Here is a 22,789-nt window from a genome sequence, read left to right as displayed (position 1 = left end):
TACTGTATTCATGGATCGGAAGACTATAATTAAGATGTCAACTCTACCCAAACTGATTTATAGATTCAATGCAATACCAATTAACATCCCAACAACTTACTTTGCAGAGATAGAAAAACCAATAACCAAATTTATTTGGAAGGGCAAGGTGCCCCAAATAGCCAAAAATATCTTGAGAAAGAGGAACGAAGTGGGAGGTCTCACACTAGCTGACTTTGAAGCATATTACAAAGCTACAGTGCTCAAAACAGCATGGTACTGGCATAAAGGACAGAGATACCGACCAATGGAATAGAATTAAGCACTCAGAAATAGACTCCTGCATCTATGGTCAATGGGATGGATCAGAGAAGCCTCTTCAATAAATGGTGTTTGGAGAACTGGATATCCATTTCCAAAAGAATGAAAGAGGACTCCTACTTCACACCTTATACAAAAATTAACTCCAACTGGATCAAAGACCTAAGCATAAGTGCTAAGACCATAAGACTCTCGGAAGAAAATGTAGGGCAATTTCTTAAAGATCTTGTGATAGGAGGCGGTTTCCTAGACCTTAAACCCAAAGTGCGAGCAACCAAAGAACAATTAGACAAATGGGATCTCCTCAAAATCAAACACTTTTGTACATCAAAGGACTTTGTTAGAAAAGTTAAAAAAGACAGCCAACACAATGGGAGACAATATTTGGAAACCACATATCAGATAAGGGTTGAATATCCCGAATATATCAAGTGATCCTACAACTCAACAACAGAAAGACAAACAACCCAATTAAAAAATGGGCAAAAGACATGGACAGACACTTTTCTGAAGAAATACATATGGCTCAAAAACATATGAAAAAATGCTCAACTTCACTGGCTATGAGGGAAATGCAAACCAAAACCGCAACGAGGTATCATCTCACACCTACCAGAATGGCCATTATCCAAAAAAACAGAAAATTACACACACTGGAGAGGATGTGGAGAAAGACGCACACTTATTCGTTGTTGGTGGGAATGCAGAATGGTGCAACCACTCTGGAAGACAGTGTGGAGGTTCCTCAGGAAGCTAAGTATAGATTTGCCAAATGACCCAGCTATTCCATTGCCAGGTATATACTCAAAGGAACTGAAAGTTAAGACACGAACAGATATTTGTAAACCAATGTTTATTGTGGCATTATTCACGATTGCCAAGAGATGGAAACAGCCCAAGTGTCCATCTACAGATGAGTGGGTAAACAAACTGTGGTACATACATATGATGGAATATTATGCAGCTGAAAGACAGGGAATGTATAATAACGTGGATGAACCTTGAGGACATTATGTTGAGTGAAGTTAGCCAGAAACAAAAGGACAAATACTGTATGATCTCACTAATATGAACTAACATTAATGAGCAAACTTTGAGTTAAAAGTTGATAACACAGGCTACCAGGAGATAGAAAGAGAGTAGACATCAGGCATTTGATGCTGAAGGACTACAGAATGTTCACCAGGATTGATTGTATAGATACAGAAATAGATAGCATAATACTGTGTGATGGTAGTGCAATATTTTAAGTACACTGAACAAAGAAGTCTGTGAGTAAAGCTAAAAGAGGTGGGATAGGGGAATGTATGACACCAAAGGTAAAGATAGATGAATAGATGATAAAGACTGGGGCTGTATAATTTGACAAAAACTAGAGTGGCCAATGACTGTTACAAATTGTACAAATATACAAATGTTTTTACATGTGGGAGAACAAATGAATGTCAACCATGGAGAGTGTTGAAAAAGGAATGGCATTTGGGAAAAAATATAATCAAAGCAAACTGGAGTCTATGGTCAACAGTAACATTGTAACATGCTTCTACTAAATACATTTACACAAAGGCAATATACCAAAGCTAATTGTGTATGAGAGGCGGATATAAGGGACGGTATATGGGATTCTTGGTAGCGGTGTTGTATGACATTTTATTTTTTTATTATCTTTTTTATTATTTGCTAAAAAAAAAAACCTTTTCATAGTGATCAATATGTTCAAGTGCTGACTGTACTGATAAATGTGTAACTATATGATGATACTGTGAACAACTGACTTACAGTGTGGATAATTGTATGGTATGTGAATATATCTCTATAAAATTGTAGGAAAAAATATAAATAGGGGTAAAAGCACTGGAGAAAACATGGAGAGAGGGATGTACCTAGTTACTGTTGATGAGGAGGCAGAATGGTGTAGCCTTTCTGCAGGTCAGTGTGATGGTTCCACAAAAAGGTAAGTATGTGGGGGCCATAAGGTCCTGTGACCTCATTATGGGGTATGTACTTGGAAGATCCAAGAGCAGAGACGTGAATGGACACTTGCACACTGATGTTTATGGAGGCAGTATTCATGATTTGCAGTGGGTGAAGGTGGCCTAAGGGTACACCAACTGAGGAACAGAATGGTGAACTGTGGTGTGTGCATACAATGGAATACTGAGCAACCATGAGGAGTGAAGCTGTGAGACACGCACCGAGGTGAATGGATTCTGTAGACAGCATGTTGAGTGAAGTACGCCAGAAACAAAGGCAAACACTATAATGCCTCACCAATATGGACTAACTATAATGTGTAAACTCAGGATTGAATCTTAGAGCACAGGCTAACAGGGAAACAATTATTGTAATGGTCCTAGATTGTAAGCTCTTACAGCAGTCAAATCTATTCCTGAATTGTAATGGCCATCTCCAAACTCTGAGACGCTGATTCCTTTGTGTGTAACCTGACTGGTCTCTGGAACATTGCGTATCTGTGTGACACCTGTGACTAAGAGCTAGAGCTTGGCAGATATGCATGTCAGTATTAACACATACAGCAACTATTAAAAAAAAAAAAGCTAAAAAAGAGCCCAGACTTCAATTAGAGATATGAATGAAGCAGACCTGGCGAAGACTAGGGCAAATAGGGCCAAAGGGTAAAGGCTGAGACTGTGTGTTAAAACTCCAACTTCCACGTGAGACCAAGGGAAGAGAGGTTTATTTGGTGCAGGATCTATATTTTCTAAATATAACTTCTGCAGTCAGTTTGTTCAAACACTACAATTACATGGAACTTTGAATAGGAAGTGAGATACGGTAGGTTTGTATAGGTTAGAGTGAAATAGCAACACATCCCAAGGTAATTTGGGCAAAGAATAAAAATATATACGCAGAGCCCCGCTGAGGAGCTATGGGAAAATGTGGAGGTGTTGGAGACTTCCTCACCTGGATTGTTGCTGACGTTCTCACAAACATTGGGGACTGACGGCTTGGTATGCTGAGCCCTCTGTCTTGGGGCCTGCCCCTATGAAGCTTGTAGCTGCAAGGAGAGGCTAAACCTGTTCATAATTGTGCCTAATAGTCTCCCACTGAGTACCTCTTTGTTGCTCAGATGTGGCCTCTCTCTCTCTAGCTAAGCCATCTTGGCGGGTGAACTCACTGCCCTCCCCACTACGTGGGCCCTGACTCCCAGGGGTGTAAATCTCCCTGGCAACGCAGGATATGACTACTGGGGATGTATCTGAACCTGGCATCATGGGATTGAGAACACCTTCTTGAACAAAAGGGGATGTGAAATGAAACGAAGAGATTTCAAATGGAGTCGAGTCACTCTGGTGGGCATTCTTACGCACTATATAGATAACCCTCTTTGGGTTTTAATGTATTGGAATAGCTAGAAGTAAATACCTGAAACTACCAAACTCGAACCCAGTAGCTTTGACTCTTGAAAATGACTGTATAACAATGTAGCTTACAAGGGGTGACAGTGTGATTGTGAAAACCTTGTGGATCACACTCCCTTTATCCAGTCTATGGGTGGATGAGTAGAAAAATGGGAACAAAAACTAAATGAAAAATAGGGTGGGATGGGCGGGATGGTTTGGGTGTTCTTTTTTACTTTTATTTTTTATTCTTATTCTGATTCTTTCTGGTGTAAGAAAAATGTTCAAAAATAGATTGGGGCGGTGAATACATAATTATATGATGGTACTGTGAACAGTTGATTGTACACCATGGATGATTATATGGTATGTGAATATATCTCAATAAAACTGAACTTAATTTAAAAAAAAAAGTGAAAGGACAACCTATTCAAAAAGGGGATATTAAAGGTTGTGTATGTTACTAGAATAAAAGTTAGAAGATAACACATGGGAATGTATTAATACACTGAACCCTGTTGTGAACGACGGATTGGGCTAATAGTACAAGTATAAGAATGTTCTTTCATGAATTATAACAGATGTACCACACTGATACAGGGTGTTAATAATAGGGTGGTATATGGGAAAAATACACCTAATGTAAACTATGGACTATAGTTAATAGTACTATTTTAATATTCTTTCATCAATTGTAACAAAGGTACCACACTATGCAAGGTGTTAACAATGAAACAAACAAAAAACCGCACATTGCCCCCTAGAGCTGTCTCCCCTAGGGAAAGCAGCAGGCATTTCTTACGAGCTTACTGTGCAGCTTACACTGGACTAATAAATGCTTTATCTCATTCAAAAAAAAAAAAAATCTAAAACCAGCCGCCAAGTCAGGAGCCTCAGGAAGGCAGAAGTCCCGGTAAGTAAGGCAGGGTAGACGTCACACGCGTCTGTGGAGACAGGAGGGACAGGACGTGAGCAGACCTGCACACCACCACGGCCCTGGGCAGAGGGCGGCCTCCGACCCCCACGGGCGCCCGGGCTCAGGCTGCCGCGGCCGGCGCACAGGTGTCCACGCCTGGGGCCTCCTCGCGTCACCTGGTACTCACCCGAGGGGCTTTTTCTTCATCATGACTTTGGCAAAACGGTAATTCAGGTATTAATGCAGAAAGATCTGTAAGCTCATCAGGCAAGTTTGGAAATACATACATGTTTATTACAGTGGGCTCCGATGGAACGCGAGCTCGGGCCCCTCCGGGGCGCTGAGTCCGGCTCTCGGGCTCCGCGCGGCGCAGAGTCAGTATCTCCCGGGGTCCGCTGCCTTCTCGCTGGAGCCGGAGCTGACGCAGCCCTGCAACACACGCACAGCGGCCGGAACCGCGGGGGCTGCTCGTCACTGCAACGTACGTCCCATGTGCAAACAGTCTAAGACTTACCAGACGCTGTCAACATAACACAGAAGGTTTCTGTGTAGCCGTCACCTAGCGTCCCCAACAGAAACAACTTAGATACATTGTAAGAACACTGTCACAACCCTAAAATTAGCTGTGGTACAATGATTCAACTACAGATCTTACATGGGATTCACCAATTGTATATATATATATAATTATATATATACATTAGAGAAGTTGTACATTTACAGAAGAATCATGCACCAAGTGCAGAGATCAGATATATCAACCTTCAAGGACAGTTTTCTCTGTTAGTAATACTTTGCATAAGTGTGGAACACTTGTTACAATTGATGAAACAATAGAATTATAATATGGTATGAACTATAATCTAGTTTACATTTGGGTCACTGTTTCCGTTGCACAGTTATATCTTTTTTTCCTTTATGGAACGCTTCACAAATTTCCATGTCATCCTTGCGCAGGTGGGCCATGCTGATCTTCTCCATATGGTTTCAATTTTTTTAAAGTATATGTTTTGCCAAAGTGAGCACTTCGTCTTTTTAAAAAAATTTTGTTCTACTTACATACATACAACCTAAAAACTTCCCTTTTAACCACATTCAAATATATTATTCAAATATATATGGTGTTAATGACACTTACAATGTTGTGTTACCATGACCAGCATCCATTACCCAAATTCTCCCATCACTCCAAAGAAAAACTCTGTACCAATAAAGCTTTTGATTAAGCTTAATTTGATTAAGCCCTTAATAACCTGTATTCTGGTTCTGACTATGAAGTTTTTTATGCTAATTACTTCATATCAGTAAGATCATACAATATTTGTCCTTTTGTGTATGGCTTATTTCACTCCAAATGATACCTTCAAAGTTCATCCATGTTGTCACATGTATCAAAACTCCATTCCTTTTTATGGCTGAAAAGTATTCTATTGTATGATTATACCACAGCGTGTTTAGCCATTCCTTTGTTGATGGACACTCGGGCTGCTTCCATCTTTTGGCAACTGTGAATAGTGCCGTTGTGAACATCACTGTGCAAGTGTCTGTTTCTGAGTGCCTGCTTCCAGTTCTTTTGGATCTCTGCCTAGAATGGGATTGCTGGGCCATATGACAATTCTATGTTTAACTCCCTCAGGAAACTCCGCCCTCTTGCATAGCAGCGGCACAATTTTACAGTTCTACCAACAATGAATGAGTGTTCTTATTTCTCGACATCTCTCCAACACTTGTTATTATCATTTCCTTTTATATAGCAGCCATTCTAATGGGCTTGAAATGGTATCTCATTGTAGCTTTTTGATTTGCATTCCCCTAAAGGCTAATGATATTGAGCACTTTTGCATGTGCTTTTTGGCCATCTGTATATCTTCTTTGGAGAAGTGTCCATTCAAGTCTTTTTCCCATTTTTTTAATTGATTGTCTTTTTCTTGTTGAGTTGTAGGATTTCTTTATATATTCTGAATATTAACCCTTATTAAATATGTACTTTCTAAATATTTTCTCCCATTGTGTAAGTTGTATTTTTACTTTCATGAAAAAATCCTTTGATGCACAAAAGTTTTTGATTTTGATGAAGGCACATTTATATACTTTTTCAGTTGTTGTTGCTTATGTTTTTTGCTGTGGAGTCTAAGAAACCATTGCTTAACACAAGATCTTGAAGATGATTCCCTAAGTTTTCTTCTAGGATTTTTACAGTTTAAAGGTCTTTGATCCATTTTGAGTTAAGTTTTGTACATGGTGTGAGGTAGAGGTCCACATTCAATCCTCTTCATATGGAGATTCAGATTTACCAGCACCACTTGTTGAAGAGACAATTCTTTTTCAGTTGAGTGGACTTGACGCCCTTGTCAAAAATCAATTGGCCATACATGTAAGGGTTTATTTCTGTCTCAGTTAGTTTCCATTGGTGTATATGTCTGTCCTCGTGACAGTATGATGCTGTTTTGATTACCGTAGCACTGTAATAAGTTTTAAAATAGAGAAATGTGAGTCCCTCCAACTTCATTCATTTGAGGGATGGTTTTGTTATTTGGGGTCCCTTACACTTCCATATAAATTTGATGATTGACTATTCCATTTCTTCAAAGAAGGCTATTGGAATTTTGATGGAAATTGAGTTGAATCTGTAAATTGCTTTGGGTAGACTTGAATCCTAACAATATTTAGTCTTCTAATTCATGAAGATGGAATGTCATTCCATTTATTTAGGTCTTATTCTTTTAGCAATGTTTTGTAGTCTTCTGTGTACAAGTATATCCTTGGTTAAATTTATACCTACATGTTTGATTCTTTTAGTTGCTACTGCAAACGGATTTTTTTTCTTGGTTTCCTCTTCAGATTGTTCATTACCAGGGTATAGAAACACTACTGATTTTTGCATGTTGATTATTCCAGTTTGCTAATGCTGTGGAATGCAAAACACCAGAGATGGACTGGCTTTTATAAAAAGGGGGTTTATTTGGCTATACAGTTACAGTCTTAAGGCCATAAAGTGTCCAAAGTAACACATCAGTAATCAGGTACCTTCACTGGAGGATGGCAAATGGCGTCCGGAAAACCTCTGTTAGCCGGGAAGGCACGTGGCTGGCGTCTGCTCCAAAGTTCTGGTTTCAAAATGGCTTTCTCCCAGGACATTCCTCTCTAGCAAGCTTGCTCTTCTTCAAAATGTCACTCACAGCTGCACTCAGTCTCATCTCTTTGAGTCAGCACGTTTATATGGCTCCACTGATCAAGGCCCACCCTGAATGGGTGGGGCCGCGCCTCCATGGAAATATCCCATCAGTTATTATCTACAGTTGGGTGGGGCACATCTCGATGCAAACAACCTAATTCAAACGTTCCAACTTAATCCCCACTATTCTGTCTGCCCCACAAGATTGCATCAAAGAATATGGCTTTTTCTGGGGGACATAGTACATTCAAACCGGCACATTGATCTTATACTCCACCACTTTGCTGAAATCATTTATTAGTGCTAGTAGCTTTGTTGTAGATTTTGGGAGACTTTCCATATATGGGATCATATAATCTGCAAATAGTGAAAATTTTACCTCTTCCTTTCCAATTTGGATGCCTTTTATTTCTTCTTGCCTAACTGCTCTGGCTAGAACTTCCAGTACAATGTTGAGTAACAGTGGTGACAGTGTGCATCCTTGTCTTGTTCCTGATCTTAGAGATAAAACTTCCAGTCTTTCACCCTTGAGTATGGTGCTTGCTGTGGATTTTTCATATATGTCCTTTATCATGTTGAGAAAGGTTCCCTGTATTCCTAGTTTTCTAAATGCTTATCAAGAAGGGGTGCTAGATTTTGTCAAATACCTTTCTATGTCAGTTGAGATGATTATGAGCTTTTTCCCTTTGTTCTATGAAGGGGGTGTACTACAATAATTGATTTTATTATGTTGAACCACTCTTGCATACACGAGATAAATCCCACTTGATCATGGTGTATATATAATCTGTTTAATATGTTGCTAGATTCAGATTGCTAGTAATTTTGTTGAGGATTTTTGCATCTATATTCATAAGGTATATTGGTCTGTAATTTTATTTTCTTGTGGTATCTTTATCTGCCTTTAGAATCAGGGTGATGTTGATCTCATGGAATGAGTTAGGTTTTGTTCATTTTTTGGAAAGAGTTTGCACAGGATTGGTATTAATTCTTCATGGAATGATTGGTAGAATTCACCTGTGAATCTGTCTGGTCCTAGGCATTTCTTTGTTGGGAGGTTTTTGGTGACTGATTCAATCTCTTTACTTGATTTTGGTCTGTTGAGATCTTCTGTTTCTTCTGGTATCAGTGTAAGTAGTTGGTGTGTTTCTAGGAATTTGTCCATTTCATTTAGGTCCTCTCATCTGCTGGCATACAGTTGTTCATAATATCCTCTTATATCCTTTTTATATTGGTGGGGCTGGTAGTACTGTCTCCCCTTTCATTTCTGATTTCAGTCATTTGCATCCTCTCTCTTTTTTCTGTCAGTCTAGCTAAAGGTTTGTTGATTTTTTCTGATTTAGTTAATTCTATTGTTTTTTAACTCTCTATTTCATTTATCTCCACTCTAATCCTTGTTATTTCCTTCTGCTTTTGGTTTAGTTTGCTCTTCTTTTTCTAGATCGTCCAGTTGTGAAGCTGGGTTTCATATTTGAGATCTTTCTTCTTTTTTAATATAATCATTTTGAGCTATAAATTTCCCTTTCAGCACTGCCTTTGCTGCATCCCATAAGATTTCATATGTTGTGTTTTCATTTTCATGCGCCTCAAGATTTTTCCTAATTTTTCTTGTGATTTCTTCTTTGACCCACTGGTCATCATAGAGTGCATTGTTTAATTTCCACATATCTGTGCATTTTCCAGATCTCCCGCTATTATTGATATCTACCTTCATTTTGTTGTGGTCTGAAAAGATACATTGTATGATTTCAATATTTTTAAATTTATTGAGACTTGTTTTGTGATCTAACATATGTTCTATCCCAGAGAATGGCCAGAGAATGGCCACTGTGTTCTGCTGCCATAAGGTGAAGTGTTCCATATGGGTCCATCACATCTAGTTGGTTTATAGCATTGTTCAAGACTACAATTTCCTTATTGATCTTCTGTCTAGATGTTTTATCCATTATTGAAAGTGGGGTTTAGAAGTCTCTTACTATTAATTTCTCCCTTCAAATCTGTCAATATTTGCTCAATATTTTTGGGGGCTCTGCCATTAGGTGCAAATATAATTGTTATGTTTTCTTTTTTAATTTACCCTTTCATCAGAATATAGTGATCTTCTTTGTCTCTCCTGATGGTTTTTGACTTAAAGTCTGTGTTAACTGATATTAGTATAGCTACTCCAGCCTTCTTTCGTTTGCTATTTGTATGGCATATTTTTTCCATCCTTTCATTTTCAACCTACTTGTGTCTTTGAATTTAAGGAGACTCTCTTGTAAACAGCATATGGTTGGGTCATGCTTTTTTATCCATTCTTCCAGTCTCTGCCTTTTGATTGGGCGGTTTAATCCATTTACACTTAAAGTAACTACTGATAATGCTTGACTTTTTTTCAACCATTTTGCTATTTAGCCTTTGTAAGTCTTATCCTTGTTTGCTCCTCAATTCTTCCATTAATGCCTACTTTCATATTTGATTTTTTATAGTGTACCATTTTGAGTCCTTTCTCATTTCCTTTAGGTATTTTTCAGATATTTTCTTTATGGTTCCCATGGTGTTTAAACTTAACATCCTAAATCTAATAATCATGTTTGATTTGACACCAACTTAACTTCAATAGCATACACAATCACTATTCCTATACTTGTTTGCTCTCCATCTTTTTGTTGTACTTGTTACTATTTATATCTTTGTACATTGTATGCCACCAAATCATAGATTTATCATTACTTTTTATGCATTTGCATTTTAGAACTTGCAAGGAGTAAAAAGTGGAATTATATACCAAAAAATTCACCACACTAGTACTGGCGTTTATAATTACCCATATGGTTACCTTTACTACAGGTCTGTATTTCTTTATGCTGCTTCAATCCACTGTCTAGTGGCCTTTCGTTTTAGTCTGAAGCACTGCTGGTAGGGTAGGTCTAGTGGTGATGAACTCCCTCAGGTTGTGTTTATCTGAGAACGTCTTAATCTCTCCCTCACTTTTTTTTTTTTTAGGTGTGATGATATGTTTTTTTTTTAAACTTTATTTATAGAAAAAAATTTAAAAAAAACCAAAACAAAGGAATAAGAAAACAAATAACCTAAAATAACTACATTGCTTCCAACATATTCCTATCATACTCCAAGAAAATTAGCAAACCATAGTCATTCCTGAACATTCCCATATCATTAAGATTACCCTCAATATCTCATCTGTTCTTAATAGATTATCGTTATCCCTTCACTACTGGCTATTTCTAGGTCCCCTACATTCTACAATATTAGACACTTATTTTACATTTTTACAGGGTTCACATTAGTAGTAACATACAATATCTCTTCTTTTGTGCCTGGCTTATTTCACTCAGCATTATGTCTTCAAGGTTCATCCATGTTGTCATATGTTTCACGACATTGTTCCTTCTTACTGCCGTGTAGTATTCCATCGTGTGTATATACCACATTTTGTTTATCCACTCATCTGATGAAAGACATTTGGATTGTTTCCATCTCCTGGCAATTGTGAAAAATGCCACTATGAACATCAGTTCTCCCTCACTTTTGAAAGACAGTGTCGCCAGATATAAAATTCTTAGTTGGCAATTGTTTTCTTTCAGCACTTTAAATATTCTGTTGTCTTGCCTCCAGTATTTCTGATGTGAAACTGGCACTTAATCTTTTCAGGGCTCCCTGGTACATAACACGTTGCTTTTTTCCTGCAGCTTACAGAATTCTCTCCTTGTCCCTCACACTTGACAGCTTGATAACTATATGTCTGGACACATTCTCTTGGAGTTTATCCTGTTTGGCATTTGTTGGGGTGCTCAAATGGGTTTATTCATGTCTTTCTTTAAATTTGGGAAGTTTTCTGCCATTATTTCTTTGGATATCCTTTCTTCCACTTTCTCTTTCTTCTTCTTCTGTGATTCTCATGATGTGCATACTGGTAACCTCAATGGTGCCTGCGGGGCTCTTAGACTGTTTTTCATTCTGATTTCTTTCTGCTTCTCAGCCTGAATCATTTCAATCATCTTCTCTTTGAGGTCACTGATTCTTTCTTCTGGCAGATCCAATCTGCTGCGGAGACCCTCTAGGGAATTTTTCATTTCAGTTATTGTGTTCTTCAACCCCAGTACTTCTGTTTGGTTCCCTTTTAAAACTTCTATCCCTTTATTGAGATTCTCATGTTGTTCATTCATAATTTTCCTGATATCATTAAGTTCTTTCTCCACATTTTATTTTATCTCTTTGAGTGTACTGACAGTCATTTTTTAAAAAAGTCTTTGGGGGTGGGTGGGGCAAGATGGCAGAGTGGTGAGGTGTATGATTTAGTTACTCCTCCACGGAAGTAGGTAGAAAGCCAGGAACTGCGTGGACTGGACACCACAGAGCAATCTGACTTTGGGCATACTTCATACAACACTCATGAAAACGTGGAACTGCTGAGATGAGTGAAATCGGTAAGTTTTTGCGGCCAGGGGACCCACGCCCCTCCCTGCCAGGCTCTGTCCCGGGGGAGGAGGGGCTGTCAGCTCCGGGAAGGAGAAGGGAGAACTGCAGTGGCAGCCCTTATTGGAAACACATTCTACTGATCCAAACTCCAACCATAGATAGACTGAGACCAGACACCAGAGAATCTGAGAGCAGCCAGCCCAGCAGAGAGGAAACAGGGATAGCAAAAACAGCAAGAAAAAAAACAAAAATAAAAGCGGAGGCTTTTTGGAGTTCTGGTGAACATAGAAAGGGGAAGGGCAGAGCTCAGGCCCTGAGGCTTGTATGCAAATCCCGAAGAAAAATCTATCTCTCTGCCCCCTGGATCTTTCCTTAATAGCTCTAATTGCTTTGTCTCTTAGCATTTCAATAACCCGTTAGATCTGCGAGGAGGGCCATTTTTTTTTTTATCTTTTTTTCTTTTTCTAAAACAATTACTCTCAAGAAGCCCAATACAGAAAGCCTCAAAGACTTGCAATTTGGGCAGGTCAAGACAAGAGCAGAACTAAGAGAGCTCTGAGACAAAAGGCAATAATCCAGTGGCTGAGAAAATTCACTAAACACCACAACTTCCCAAGAAAAGGGGGGTGTCCGCTCACAGCCATCATCCTGGTGGACAGGAAACACTCCTGCCCATCGCCAGCCCCATAGCCCAGAGCTGCCCCAGACAACCCAGTGTAACGGAAGTGCTTCCAATAACACACACACACAACAAAATCGGGCGTGGACATTAGCCTTTCCTGCACCCTCAGCTGGCTGTTCTAGAGTTGGGAAGGTGGAGCAGTGTGAATTAACATGCCCCATTCAGCCATCCCTTCAGCAGACTGGGAGCCTCCCTACACAGACCTGCAGCCCAGAACTGCCCTGGGGGGACGGCACTCACCTGTGACACAGCACAATCATCCTTCAACAGAGGACCTGGGGGTGCACAGCCTGGAAGAGGAACCCACTCACAAGTCTCAGGGGTCATATGCTAATACCAAGGACTTGTGGGTCAGTGGCAGAGACAAACTGTGGCAGGACTGAAATGAAGGATTAGACTATTGCAGCAGCTTTAAAACTCCAGGAACACCAGGAAGATTTGATTGTTAGAGCCACCCCCCCTCCCTGACTGCCCAGACACACGCCCCATATACAGGGCGGGCAACACCAACTACACACGCAAGCTTGGTACACCAATTGGACCCCACAAGACTCACTCCCCCACTCACCACAAAGGCAAAGTGGGAAAGAACTGGCTTGAGGGGAACAGGTGGCTTGTGGACGCCACCTGCTGGTTAGTTAAAGTGTACTCCATGAAACTGTAGATCTGACAAATTAGAGATAAGGACTTCAATAGGTCTACAAATCCTAAAAGAACCCTATCAAGTTAAGCAAATGCCAAGAGGCCAAAAACAACAGAAAAATTTTAAAGCATATGAAAAAAACAGACGATATGGATAACCCAAGCCCAAGCACCCAAATCAAAATATCAGAGGAGACACAGCACCTAGAGCAATTAATCAAAGAACTAAAGATGAACGATGAGACCATGGCAGAGGATTTAAAGGACACGAAGAAGAGCATGGCACAGGATATAAAGGACATCAAGAAGACCCTAGAAGAGCATAAAGAAGACATTGCAAGAATAAATAAAAAAGTAGATGATCTTATGGGAATTAAAGAAACTGCTGACCAAATTAAAAAGATTCTGGATACTCACAGTACAAGACTAGAGGAAGTTGAACAATGAATCAGTGACCTGGAAGATGACAGAATGGAAAATGAAAGCACAAAAGAAAGAATGGGGAAAAAACTGAAAAAATCGAAATGGACCTCAGGGATATGATAGATAATACAAAACGTCCAAATATAAGACTCATTGGTGTTCCAGAAGGGGAAAAGAAGGGTTAAGGTCTAGGAAGAGTATTCAAAGAAATTGTTGGGGAAAACTTCCCAAATCTTCTAAACACCATAAATACACAAATCATAAATGCCCAGTGAACTCCAAATAGAATAAATCCAAATAAACCCACTCTGAGTCATATTCTGATCACACCGTCAAACACGGAAGAGAAGGAGCAAGTTCTGAAAGCAGCAAGAGAAAAGCAATTCATTGCATACAAAGGAAACAGCATAAGACTAAGTAGTGACTACTCAGCAGCCACCATGGAGGCGAGAAGGCAGTGGCATGACATATTTAAAATTCTGAGTGAGAAAAATTTCCAACCAAGAATACTTTATCCAGCAAAGCTCTCCTTCAAATTTGAGGGAGAGCTTAAATTTTTCACAAACAAATGCTCAGAGAATTTGCTAACAAGAGACCTGCCATACTGGAGATACTAAAGGGAGCCCTACAGACAGAGAAACAAAGAAAGGAGAGAGAGACATGGAGAAAGGTTCAGTACTAAAGAGATTCCGTATGGGTACATTAAAGAATATTAATGGAGAGAGGGAAAAAATACATATGACAAACACAAATATACAACTCAATGACAATAGTACAGACAGCCCAATTATAAAATGGGCAAAAGATATGAAGAGGCAGTTCTCTGAAGGGGAAATACAAATGGCCAAGAAACACATGAAAAAATGTTCAGCTTCACTAGCTATTAGAGAGATGCAAATTAAGACCACAATGAGATACTATCTCACTCCGATTAGAATGGCTGCCATTAAACAAACAGGAAACTACAAATGCTGGAGGGGATGTAGAGAAATTGGAACTCTTATTCATCGTTGGTGGGACTGTATAATGGCTCAGCCACTCTGGAAGTCAGTCTGGCAGTTCCTTAGAAAACTAGATATAGAGTTACCCTTCGATCCAGTGATTGCACTTCTCAGTATATACCCGGAAGATCAGAAAGCAGTGACACGAACAGATATCTGCATGCCAATGTTCATAGCAGCATTATTCACAACTGCCAAGAGATGGAAACAACCCAAATGTCCTTCAACAGATGAGTGGATAAATAAAAAGTGGTATATACACACGATAGAATACTACGCGGCAGTAAGAAGAAACGATGTCGTGAAACATATGACAACATGGATGAACCTTGAAGACATAATGGTGAGCAAAATAAGCCAGGCACAAAAAGAGAAATATTTATATGCTACCACTATTGTGAACTTTGAAAAATGTAAAACAAATGGTTTATAATATAGAATGTAGGGGAGCTAGCGATAGAGAGCAATTAAGGAAGGGGGAACGATAATCCAATAAGAACAGATAAGCCATTGTGGGTAAATTTAACGTTCTGGGAATGCCCAGGAATGACTATGGTCTGTTAATTTCTGACGGGTATAGTAGGAACAAGTTCACAGAAATGTTGCTATATTAGGTTACTTTCTTGGGGTAGAGTAAGAATGTGTTGGAAGTAAAGTAGTTATCTTAGGTTAGTCGTCTTTTTCTTACTCCCTTGTTATGGTCTCTCTGAAATGTTCTTTTATTGTATTTTTTTTAATTTTTTTTATGTTTTATACAGTTGATTTAAAAAAAAAGTTTAAAAAAAAAAACAAAAAAAAAAAAAAAAAAAGGAAAAAAATATGCAGAACCCCCTTGAGGAGCTGGTGGAGAATGCAGGGGTATTGGCCTGCCCCACCTCGATGGTTGCTGATGTGCTCACAGACATAGGGGACTGGTGGTTTGATGGGCTGAGCCCTCTACCATAGGACTTGCCCTTGGGAAGACTGTTGCTGCAAAGGAGAGGCTAGGCCTCCCTATAATTGTGCCTAAGAGCCTCCTCCTGAATGCCTCTTTGTTGCTCAGATGTGGCCCTCTCTCTCTGGCTAAGCCAACTTGGCAAGTGAAATCACTGCCCTCCCCACTATGTGGGATCAGACACCCAGGGGAGTGAATCTCCTTGGCAACGTGGAATATGACTCCTGGGGAGGAATGTAGACCTGGCATCGTGGGACAGAGAACATCTTCTTGACCAAAAGGGGGAAATGAAAGGAAATGAAATAAGCTTCAGTGGCAGAGAGATTCCAAAAGGAGCCGAGAGGTCACTCTGGTGGGCACTCTTATGCACAATATAGACAACCCTTTTTAGGTTCTAATGAATTGGGGTAGCTGGTGGTAGATACCTGAAACTATCAAACTACAACCCAGAACCCATGAATCTTGAAGATGATTGTATAAAAATGTAGCTTATGAGGGGTGACAATGGGATTGGGAAACCATAAGGACCACACCCCCCTTTGTCTAGTTTATGGATGGATGAGTAGAAAAATGGGGGAAGGAAAAAAACAAACAGACAGACAAAGGCACCCAGTGCTCTTTTTTACTTTAATTGCTCTTTTTCACTTTAATTATTATTCTTGTTATTTCTGTGTGTGTGGTAATGAAGGTGTCAGGGATTGATTTTTGTGATGGGAATGTACAGCTATGTAATGGTACTGTGAACAATCGAATGTACTATTTGTTTTGGATTACTGTGTGGTATGTGAATATATCTCAATAAAATGAATATAAAAAAAAAGTCTTTGGTATGTCCAAAGTTTGGTTGTCTTTGTTGATGTTTTCTGAAGTTTTAGCTTGTTCCTGTACATTTTAATCTTTTAATGTGTTAATTCTGAGATTTATTCCCTGAGCTGGCACTTAATCTCATTGGGCTCCCTTGTACCTACCATGTTGTTTTCCTCTTGCAGCTTTCAGAGTTTTCTCCTTGTCCCTTGCATTCCCTTCCAGGGTGCTCAATTACAATGTCTTAAAGCTAGTAATCTTGTTCTCCAGGCTACTTTGACTCCATTGTTTCTTACACTGTTTAGCTGTCAACAAGCTGTTTCTGCCTACAGGGCAAGGGGTGGGGGGACAGACCCAGAGGAGTGTCCTGCTTCAGGCTTTCAGGCTGCCACCTGCTAGCCAGGCACTGACACACAGGCACCGAAGTAGGCACATGGGGGTTACTGTGCTCCCTCCGGAACAGGGGCACGGGCTGGTTCCACACTGTGTCGGGGAGGAAGAGGATGAGGGAGGAATCAGAAAGTGTGCTATGAGCTTCTCCTATCTTTTTAAATTTGTGTTGTCTTAGTTCAGCACTTGCCCAGTTACTGAAACCCTTCAACTGTTTCCTGGAGTTTTGAGGAAGATGGCTCTGCCAGCTTTGGCTAGTGGTTCTAAGATTCTGTGGGGTTCAGAGCCCTGAACCACCTTGGTCGACTGCCTGTGGGAGGATGCTAGGTTTAAGGCAGGCAAAAGTCTTAAACAATTTTTCCTTATTTATGTTAATATATGGAGGAAACTTAATTCACATACATACAAAATATCGCAGATACATTTCGCCTCTTGCATTTACTGATGAATTCTTGATTGAATTTACACAATCACTACTGAATGCAGCACAAGGGAATGAAGCCCCCTGGTTTCTTCACTAAAGAACCACCATGGGCGAGGGACATTTCATCCTGTTCACTCATATTTTATCACCTGTGCACTTTCCTGAACAGTCCCACCTGGAGTAGTGTGGATATCGTGACACTAAAAAGAGTGTTTCAGGGCAGGAGTGAGAGACACCGGCCAAGAAAAGTGATTTGGTTAATCCATGCATAACCCTAGTTCTCAGAGAAAATGTAGTTATTGAAAATGCTGCTTTGAGAGACTTTCACTACCTCACCTTGTTTTATATACTGAAAAAAGATGTATGTTTAGGCAGCTAGTGGACAACTGCTGAATAAACTCCCTGAGGGAAGGCAGGGCACAGCAGGGTGGTCCGCTACTGCAAGGAGAAGAACTTCACTTGGGAAAAATCATTTCTAAATTTCATGCCATCACAGAAAGTCTCTCTAAATGATTCTTCCATTTTCAAAAGGAAATCAGCTTCCCTTGGGTTCTAGTTTGCTAATGCTGCTGAAATGCAAACCACCAGAGATGGATTGGCTTTTATAAAATGGGGTTTATTTGGTTACACAGTTACAGTTTTAAAGCCACAAAGTGTCCAAGGTAACACATCAGCAACCGGGTACTTTCACTGGACGATGGCCAGTGGTGTCCAGAAAACCTCTATTATTAGCTGGGAAGGCACGTGGCTGGCGTCTGCTCCAAGTTCTGGTTTCAAAATGGCTTTCTCCCAGGATGTTCCTCTCTAGGCTGCAGCTCCTCAAAAATGTCACTCTCAGTTGCTCTTGGGATATTTGTCCTCTCTTAGCTTCTCCGGAGCAAGAGTCTGCTTTCAACAGCCGTCTTCAAACTGTCTCGCGTCTGCAGCTCCTCTCTCAGCTTCTGAGCATTCTTCAAAGTGTCCCTCTTGGCTGTAGCAAGCTCGCTCCTTCTGTCTGAGCTTATGTAGTGCTCCAGTGAACTAATCAAGGCCCATGCCGAATGGGGGGGGCACATCTCCATGGAAATTATCCAATGAAAGATCTTGCCCACAGTTGAGTAATCACATCTCCACGGAAACAGCCAATCAAAAGTCTCCAACCCAAGTTTCCTGCCCACACAAGACTGCATCAAAGATAATGGCGTTTTGAGGGACATAATACATCCAAACCAGTACACCTTGTGAGACTGGGTTAATGAGATAACAGCTATGAGAATCAGAACACGCAATGTGGAGGTTTAAATAAATAAAATAATTTGTATTTCTTTTATGACTGTTCTACAAGACACTGATTTCTAATCCTCATTTAAAATGCAAAATATTTTTTGTTCTTTAACACATTACATAAAAAAATTACAAAGTTTTTTTTTTACCCCTGTTTTTAAGATCCTACGGAAGAAGTTTCTCTTTGGTCTGGCAACCGGTTGTTGACACATTTTCTTTTTTCCATCCACTGGGAAATCTTCATTCTCGTTGATGTCATAGAAACAACGGGATTCTATCATCTGCATGCACAGAAGAGTGTGACAGGCAGGTGTGGGGTAAGACGCCCAGGAAGTGAGCCGGTGGCCCCCAGCCCCGTCAGCGCCCACCTGGCTCCTATGCTCCCGGGCCCGCCCCAGCTCCCTTTTCCGGGCCCCTGCTTTCCCTGCCAAGGCTGCTCAGCTGACCCAGCCTGGGAGGTGGGGCGCAGGGGGGAGGTAGGCAAGAGTCCACCGCACCATGATGGCCAGCTCCTGCCCACTGCCCGTAAGCAGGACCAGGGGGAGCTTCTGTGCTCTGGGCAACTGGTGACACAGTCCTGGACTTGCCCATGCCCTAGTTCCGTACTCAGAGATCCTGCATGATTTTACCTCGTACACACACACACACAGCTAAAAAGACATTTTAAAAAAGAAACTGTTGATATGCGCACATTTACACACACATATACACGTAATTTTTTCTTCTGTTGTAACTAGCATAAACCTATATGCTTAAAAGCACAGTACCTCATTCTGCCAGGGGATGCAGACAGAACCCATAACAAATTGAGCATAGAAATCTTCATCTGTGTCATCCAGGTAGATGCCTTTCACAACAGAGAACTCCTCAATGTCCAACACATCCTTGAAATACACCGCATGAGGCTGTGCACCAAGAGCAGAGAGTCAACTACGGAACACATGACACGCATGGTCACCCGTGCGATTGCTAGAACATGAGTCTCCTTACTACAGAGTAAAACGGATTTAGAATGGATGCACAGACATGACCACCACTCGTCCCTCCATCTGAAGCTCTTCTTCTCTGTACAGTGTCCTCTGAAGCGGCAGCTCCCCAACTTCCCTCAAAGGACCCTGTGAGCGTCACAGATCCTGTGGGACCGTATCTTCTCCAGGTCCCCACCTGCTCACACACACACACCTCCTCGGGGCCCACCCTTTTCATTCTGCAGTGGAAAGCGGATGACAGGCAGGGGATGAAGAAGGATGGGGGTCGTCTGCTGTGAGCCCATCCGTCGGTGGCAGCGCCCCTGGCTGCCTCTGACGTAAAGCCCCTGCTGACAGTCTAAGTGAAAGCCGCAGGCCTTGCTCTGCGCCCTCCATCAGAGCCCAGCCGAGGCCTCCACGAGACACCCCAGCCCACCCCGCTCCTGCTCTCGCCCCGGGGTTGGCAGAGCCCTCCTCCAGGACAGGAACCCAGTCCTGCGGCCTCCCAGCCCCTGGCACTGTCGCCCAGAGGTGCGAGGAGTCAGGAAGGCAGGCATGCAGGGCATGCCAGGGGTGCAGCCATTCTGTGAAGATGTACTAGCAGCCTGCCAGAGCTCACCCGCTACAATGAGTGCCATCAAAGCTGTAACGTTCTGTGGGTCACTAGTCAGAGTAGTTGTGTTAGAAATTACCATCCATTCAATCATTCATTCATTCACCATAGACCCCAAAGCCTGTGTCTAGGAGGTAGGGATATGGAAGTGAATGACTGTCTCTGCCCTCAGTTACTCAAAACCCCATGCTGCCCTACACACCAAAGCAGTTTTAATTCCTCAAACTAAGCTATCTGATGAGTCACTGGACCTGCCGGTGAACCGGCTCCACCCAGGCTTAAGCTGGTAAATGAGCAGGAGCTGCGGAACCAGTGCACGAGTGGCCCCCAGCCCGGGCCCGGCCCCTCCCAAGGCTGGCACGCTGACCTCATTCCGCGCCACGCTGAGTTCCCCTTCACTGGGGGCTCGCCTCCCCTGCTGTCTGTGCACCAGCAGGGCCTGGGCTGGCGGGCAGGACGCTTTCGAGACCAGATGCCCATTTGAAGGCCTATCCCTGCACTCCTGACGGCAGATACTCTGCTCGCTGCATTAATTTGCTTGTTTGCCTGTCCTTGCAGACTAGAACAGGCTCCAGAGGAGCAGGGGCCAGGCCTGCCTTGTTCTCCACTGTGGCTCTCATATCTAGCATTGTGTGTGGCAGGTGGCAGGCACTCAATAAATTGTAGTGCATTAGTTAATTAAAAGGAAGAAGCTACTCCTGCAATATATGATGCAGATATAAACATAAAAAGTCCTAAATCAAACAACTAAAATACTTTAATTGTACATCTTAATTCCATCGCATCCTGCAAAATGAGTCACATTTCCAGATGCTACAGCAGGTTATTAAAGATGGAGCCCAAGGGCTTTGTCACTGACTTATTCTTCCCTCTACAAGAAGTCCCTGCTCGTACGTCCACCAAGCACCTACACGACTTCACTCGCTCCCGACAGCAGGCTCGTGAGGGAGGCCCAGACGCCACCCTCACGTTAGGGAGACACCGAGTGTCCGCCCTGAGGTCCTCGGCGGTGGGGCCAGGCTGCAGCCCCTGGACCCCAGGACATGCGGAGTGGGGACCGCGTGTGCCGAGGGCGTGCATGTGCACAGCGCGCTCTGCCAACGGCCTGGGCCTGAAGCCAGCACAGAGGCTGGAGAACATGCAGGGGCCCAGGTTCCGAGGAGGGCGGGGCATGGGCTTGTCAGGGGCCCAGCACTGCCACCGCCAGCAGTGAGGGCAGGGGGCAGAGTGCAGACCCCAGCCCTGGAAGCCAGGGCCTGCGATGGGGTGGCGGAAAGGTGGGGTTTGGAAGAGCAGGTGTGAGGCCCACGGGCAGCAGGCACATCCGCGCTGAGCCAGGGGAACTGAACTGGCTTCAATAATTTGTTAGCGGATTCATTTTCTTGGATAACCAGCTACCCTTTTGGTAACTACTTACATCAGGAGAGAAAGGAGGAGCTACTATATTTGCTTCCAGCCTCGTGAAGTTAATGGCCTTGAAAACAGGATGCTGTTTCACTTCAGCTGCGCCGGATCCTTGGCAGCCCAAGCGTTTCTTTGGGTTTTTGGTAAGTAGCTATACAAGAGGCAGAAACACAGTCAATGTAAATCCCCAGGATAAAAATGAAAACTTAGAACCCCCCACAAGTGGAGAGGAGCCTCGGCCGCTGCCCTGGCTGCCAAGTGACCCTGCCAATCCCGACCCCCCACTCACACACGACCGGCCCTTCCCCGGCCTCCACGGACAAGACTCACTCATCTCCCAAACCCTCAGGCCCTCCTTTCCATCCTGTTTATGGCACTTCTCAAAACTGATTTTTTTTTTAAATTTTTGTTATTTTTATGTGTTTTAGGCCTACCATTAAACCGTAAGCTCCTTAAGGGCAGTATCTATTTCTAATTCATGTTTTTTATGTTCCCGCAGTCCTAATGGAGTGTCTCGTGTGCAGCAAGCACTCCGGCAATAGTAGCTTTGTTAGAATAGTAGCTCTGTTAGAATGTTGTTAAGTATAGGGTAACTACTACCAATTCAAAGCAGAAAAACCCATCTGGAAGAAAAGTAAGCTGATATGCAAGCTCCAGCCTTGCATTACTTCCTATACTGAGACAAAGTAAAAGGAAACATAAATAACCTCTGACCATGATCAACCCCGTAAGTTACAAACACATCAAGGACAGGGCCGACTCCTGTGGTGCCAGGGTCCAGACACAGGCCGTGCCTGGCTTGCTCCCGCGGCCTCGTATTTGGCAACGCCCCTGCCCCGTCCCTGCCAGCCCCCCTCTCCCCTGGCCACACTAGACCTCCCAGGACCCGCAGGCCCTCCGTCAGCTGCCCCACGAGCAGCTCCTTTCTGCAGCAACTCTGGTCATCCTACGCCTGCCCAGAAGGAAGCACCTGCATCCAGCACACACTACACGGAGCTCTGCCAGCAACCTTTGCTTCCGCCGCCTCTTTGCCCACCCTGGCCTCTCTCGCTGCGTCAGGCGGCGT

At 42.3% G+C, this 22,789-nt stretch overlaps 1 protein-coding gene and 1 non-coding gene across 2 annotated transcripts in view; both read right to left on the bottom strand.

Moving 5' to 3' along the window:
• Window positions 1–4,349: 4,349 nt before the first annotated feature.
• GRK4 (G protein-coupled receptor kinase 4) overlaps window positions 4,350–22,789 on the bottom strand; it is a 60,411-nt gene continuing 41,971 nt past the window's right edge. The window contains exons 11-14 of the mRNA XM_037829299.1: window positions 21,737–21,874; window positions 19,506–19,643; window positions 18,888–19,019; window positions 4,350–5,007 (exon numbers count right to left, since the gene is read on the bottom strand). Of these exons, the coding sequence (XP_037685227.1) occupies window positions 4,954–5,007; window positions 18,888–19,019; window positions 19,506–19,643; window positions 21,737–21,874 (462 nt within the window). The 3' untranslated portion in view covers window positions 4,350–4,953. The remainder of the gene's footprint in view (window positions 5,008–18,887; window positions 19,020–19,505; window positions 19,644–21,736; window positions 21,875–22,789) is intronic.
• LOC119530695 lies at window positions 5,491–5,596 on the bottom strand. Its single transcript, XR_005216087.1, has one exon. It is a non-coding gene; the product is annotated as a U6 spliceosomal RNA (small nuclear RNA).

Source organism: Choloepus didactylus, chromosome 3 (genome assembly GCF_015220235.1).
Source record: "Choloepus didactylus isolate mChoDid1 chromosome 3, mChoDid1.pri, whole genome shotgun sequence".
NCBI classification, from domain to species: Eukaryota; Metazoa; Chordata; class Mammalia; order Pilosa; family Megalonychidae; genus Choloepus; species Choloepus didactylus.
The sequence above is the reverse complement of the archived record's forward strand: the minus strand, read 5'-3'. Positions and strand labels throughout refer to the sequence as shown.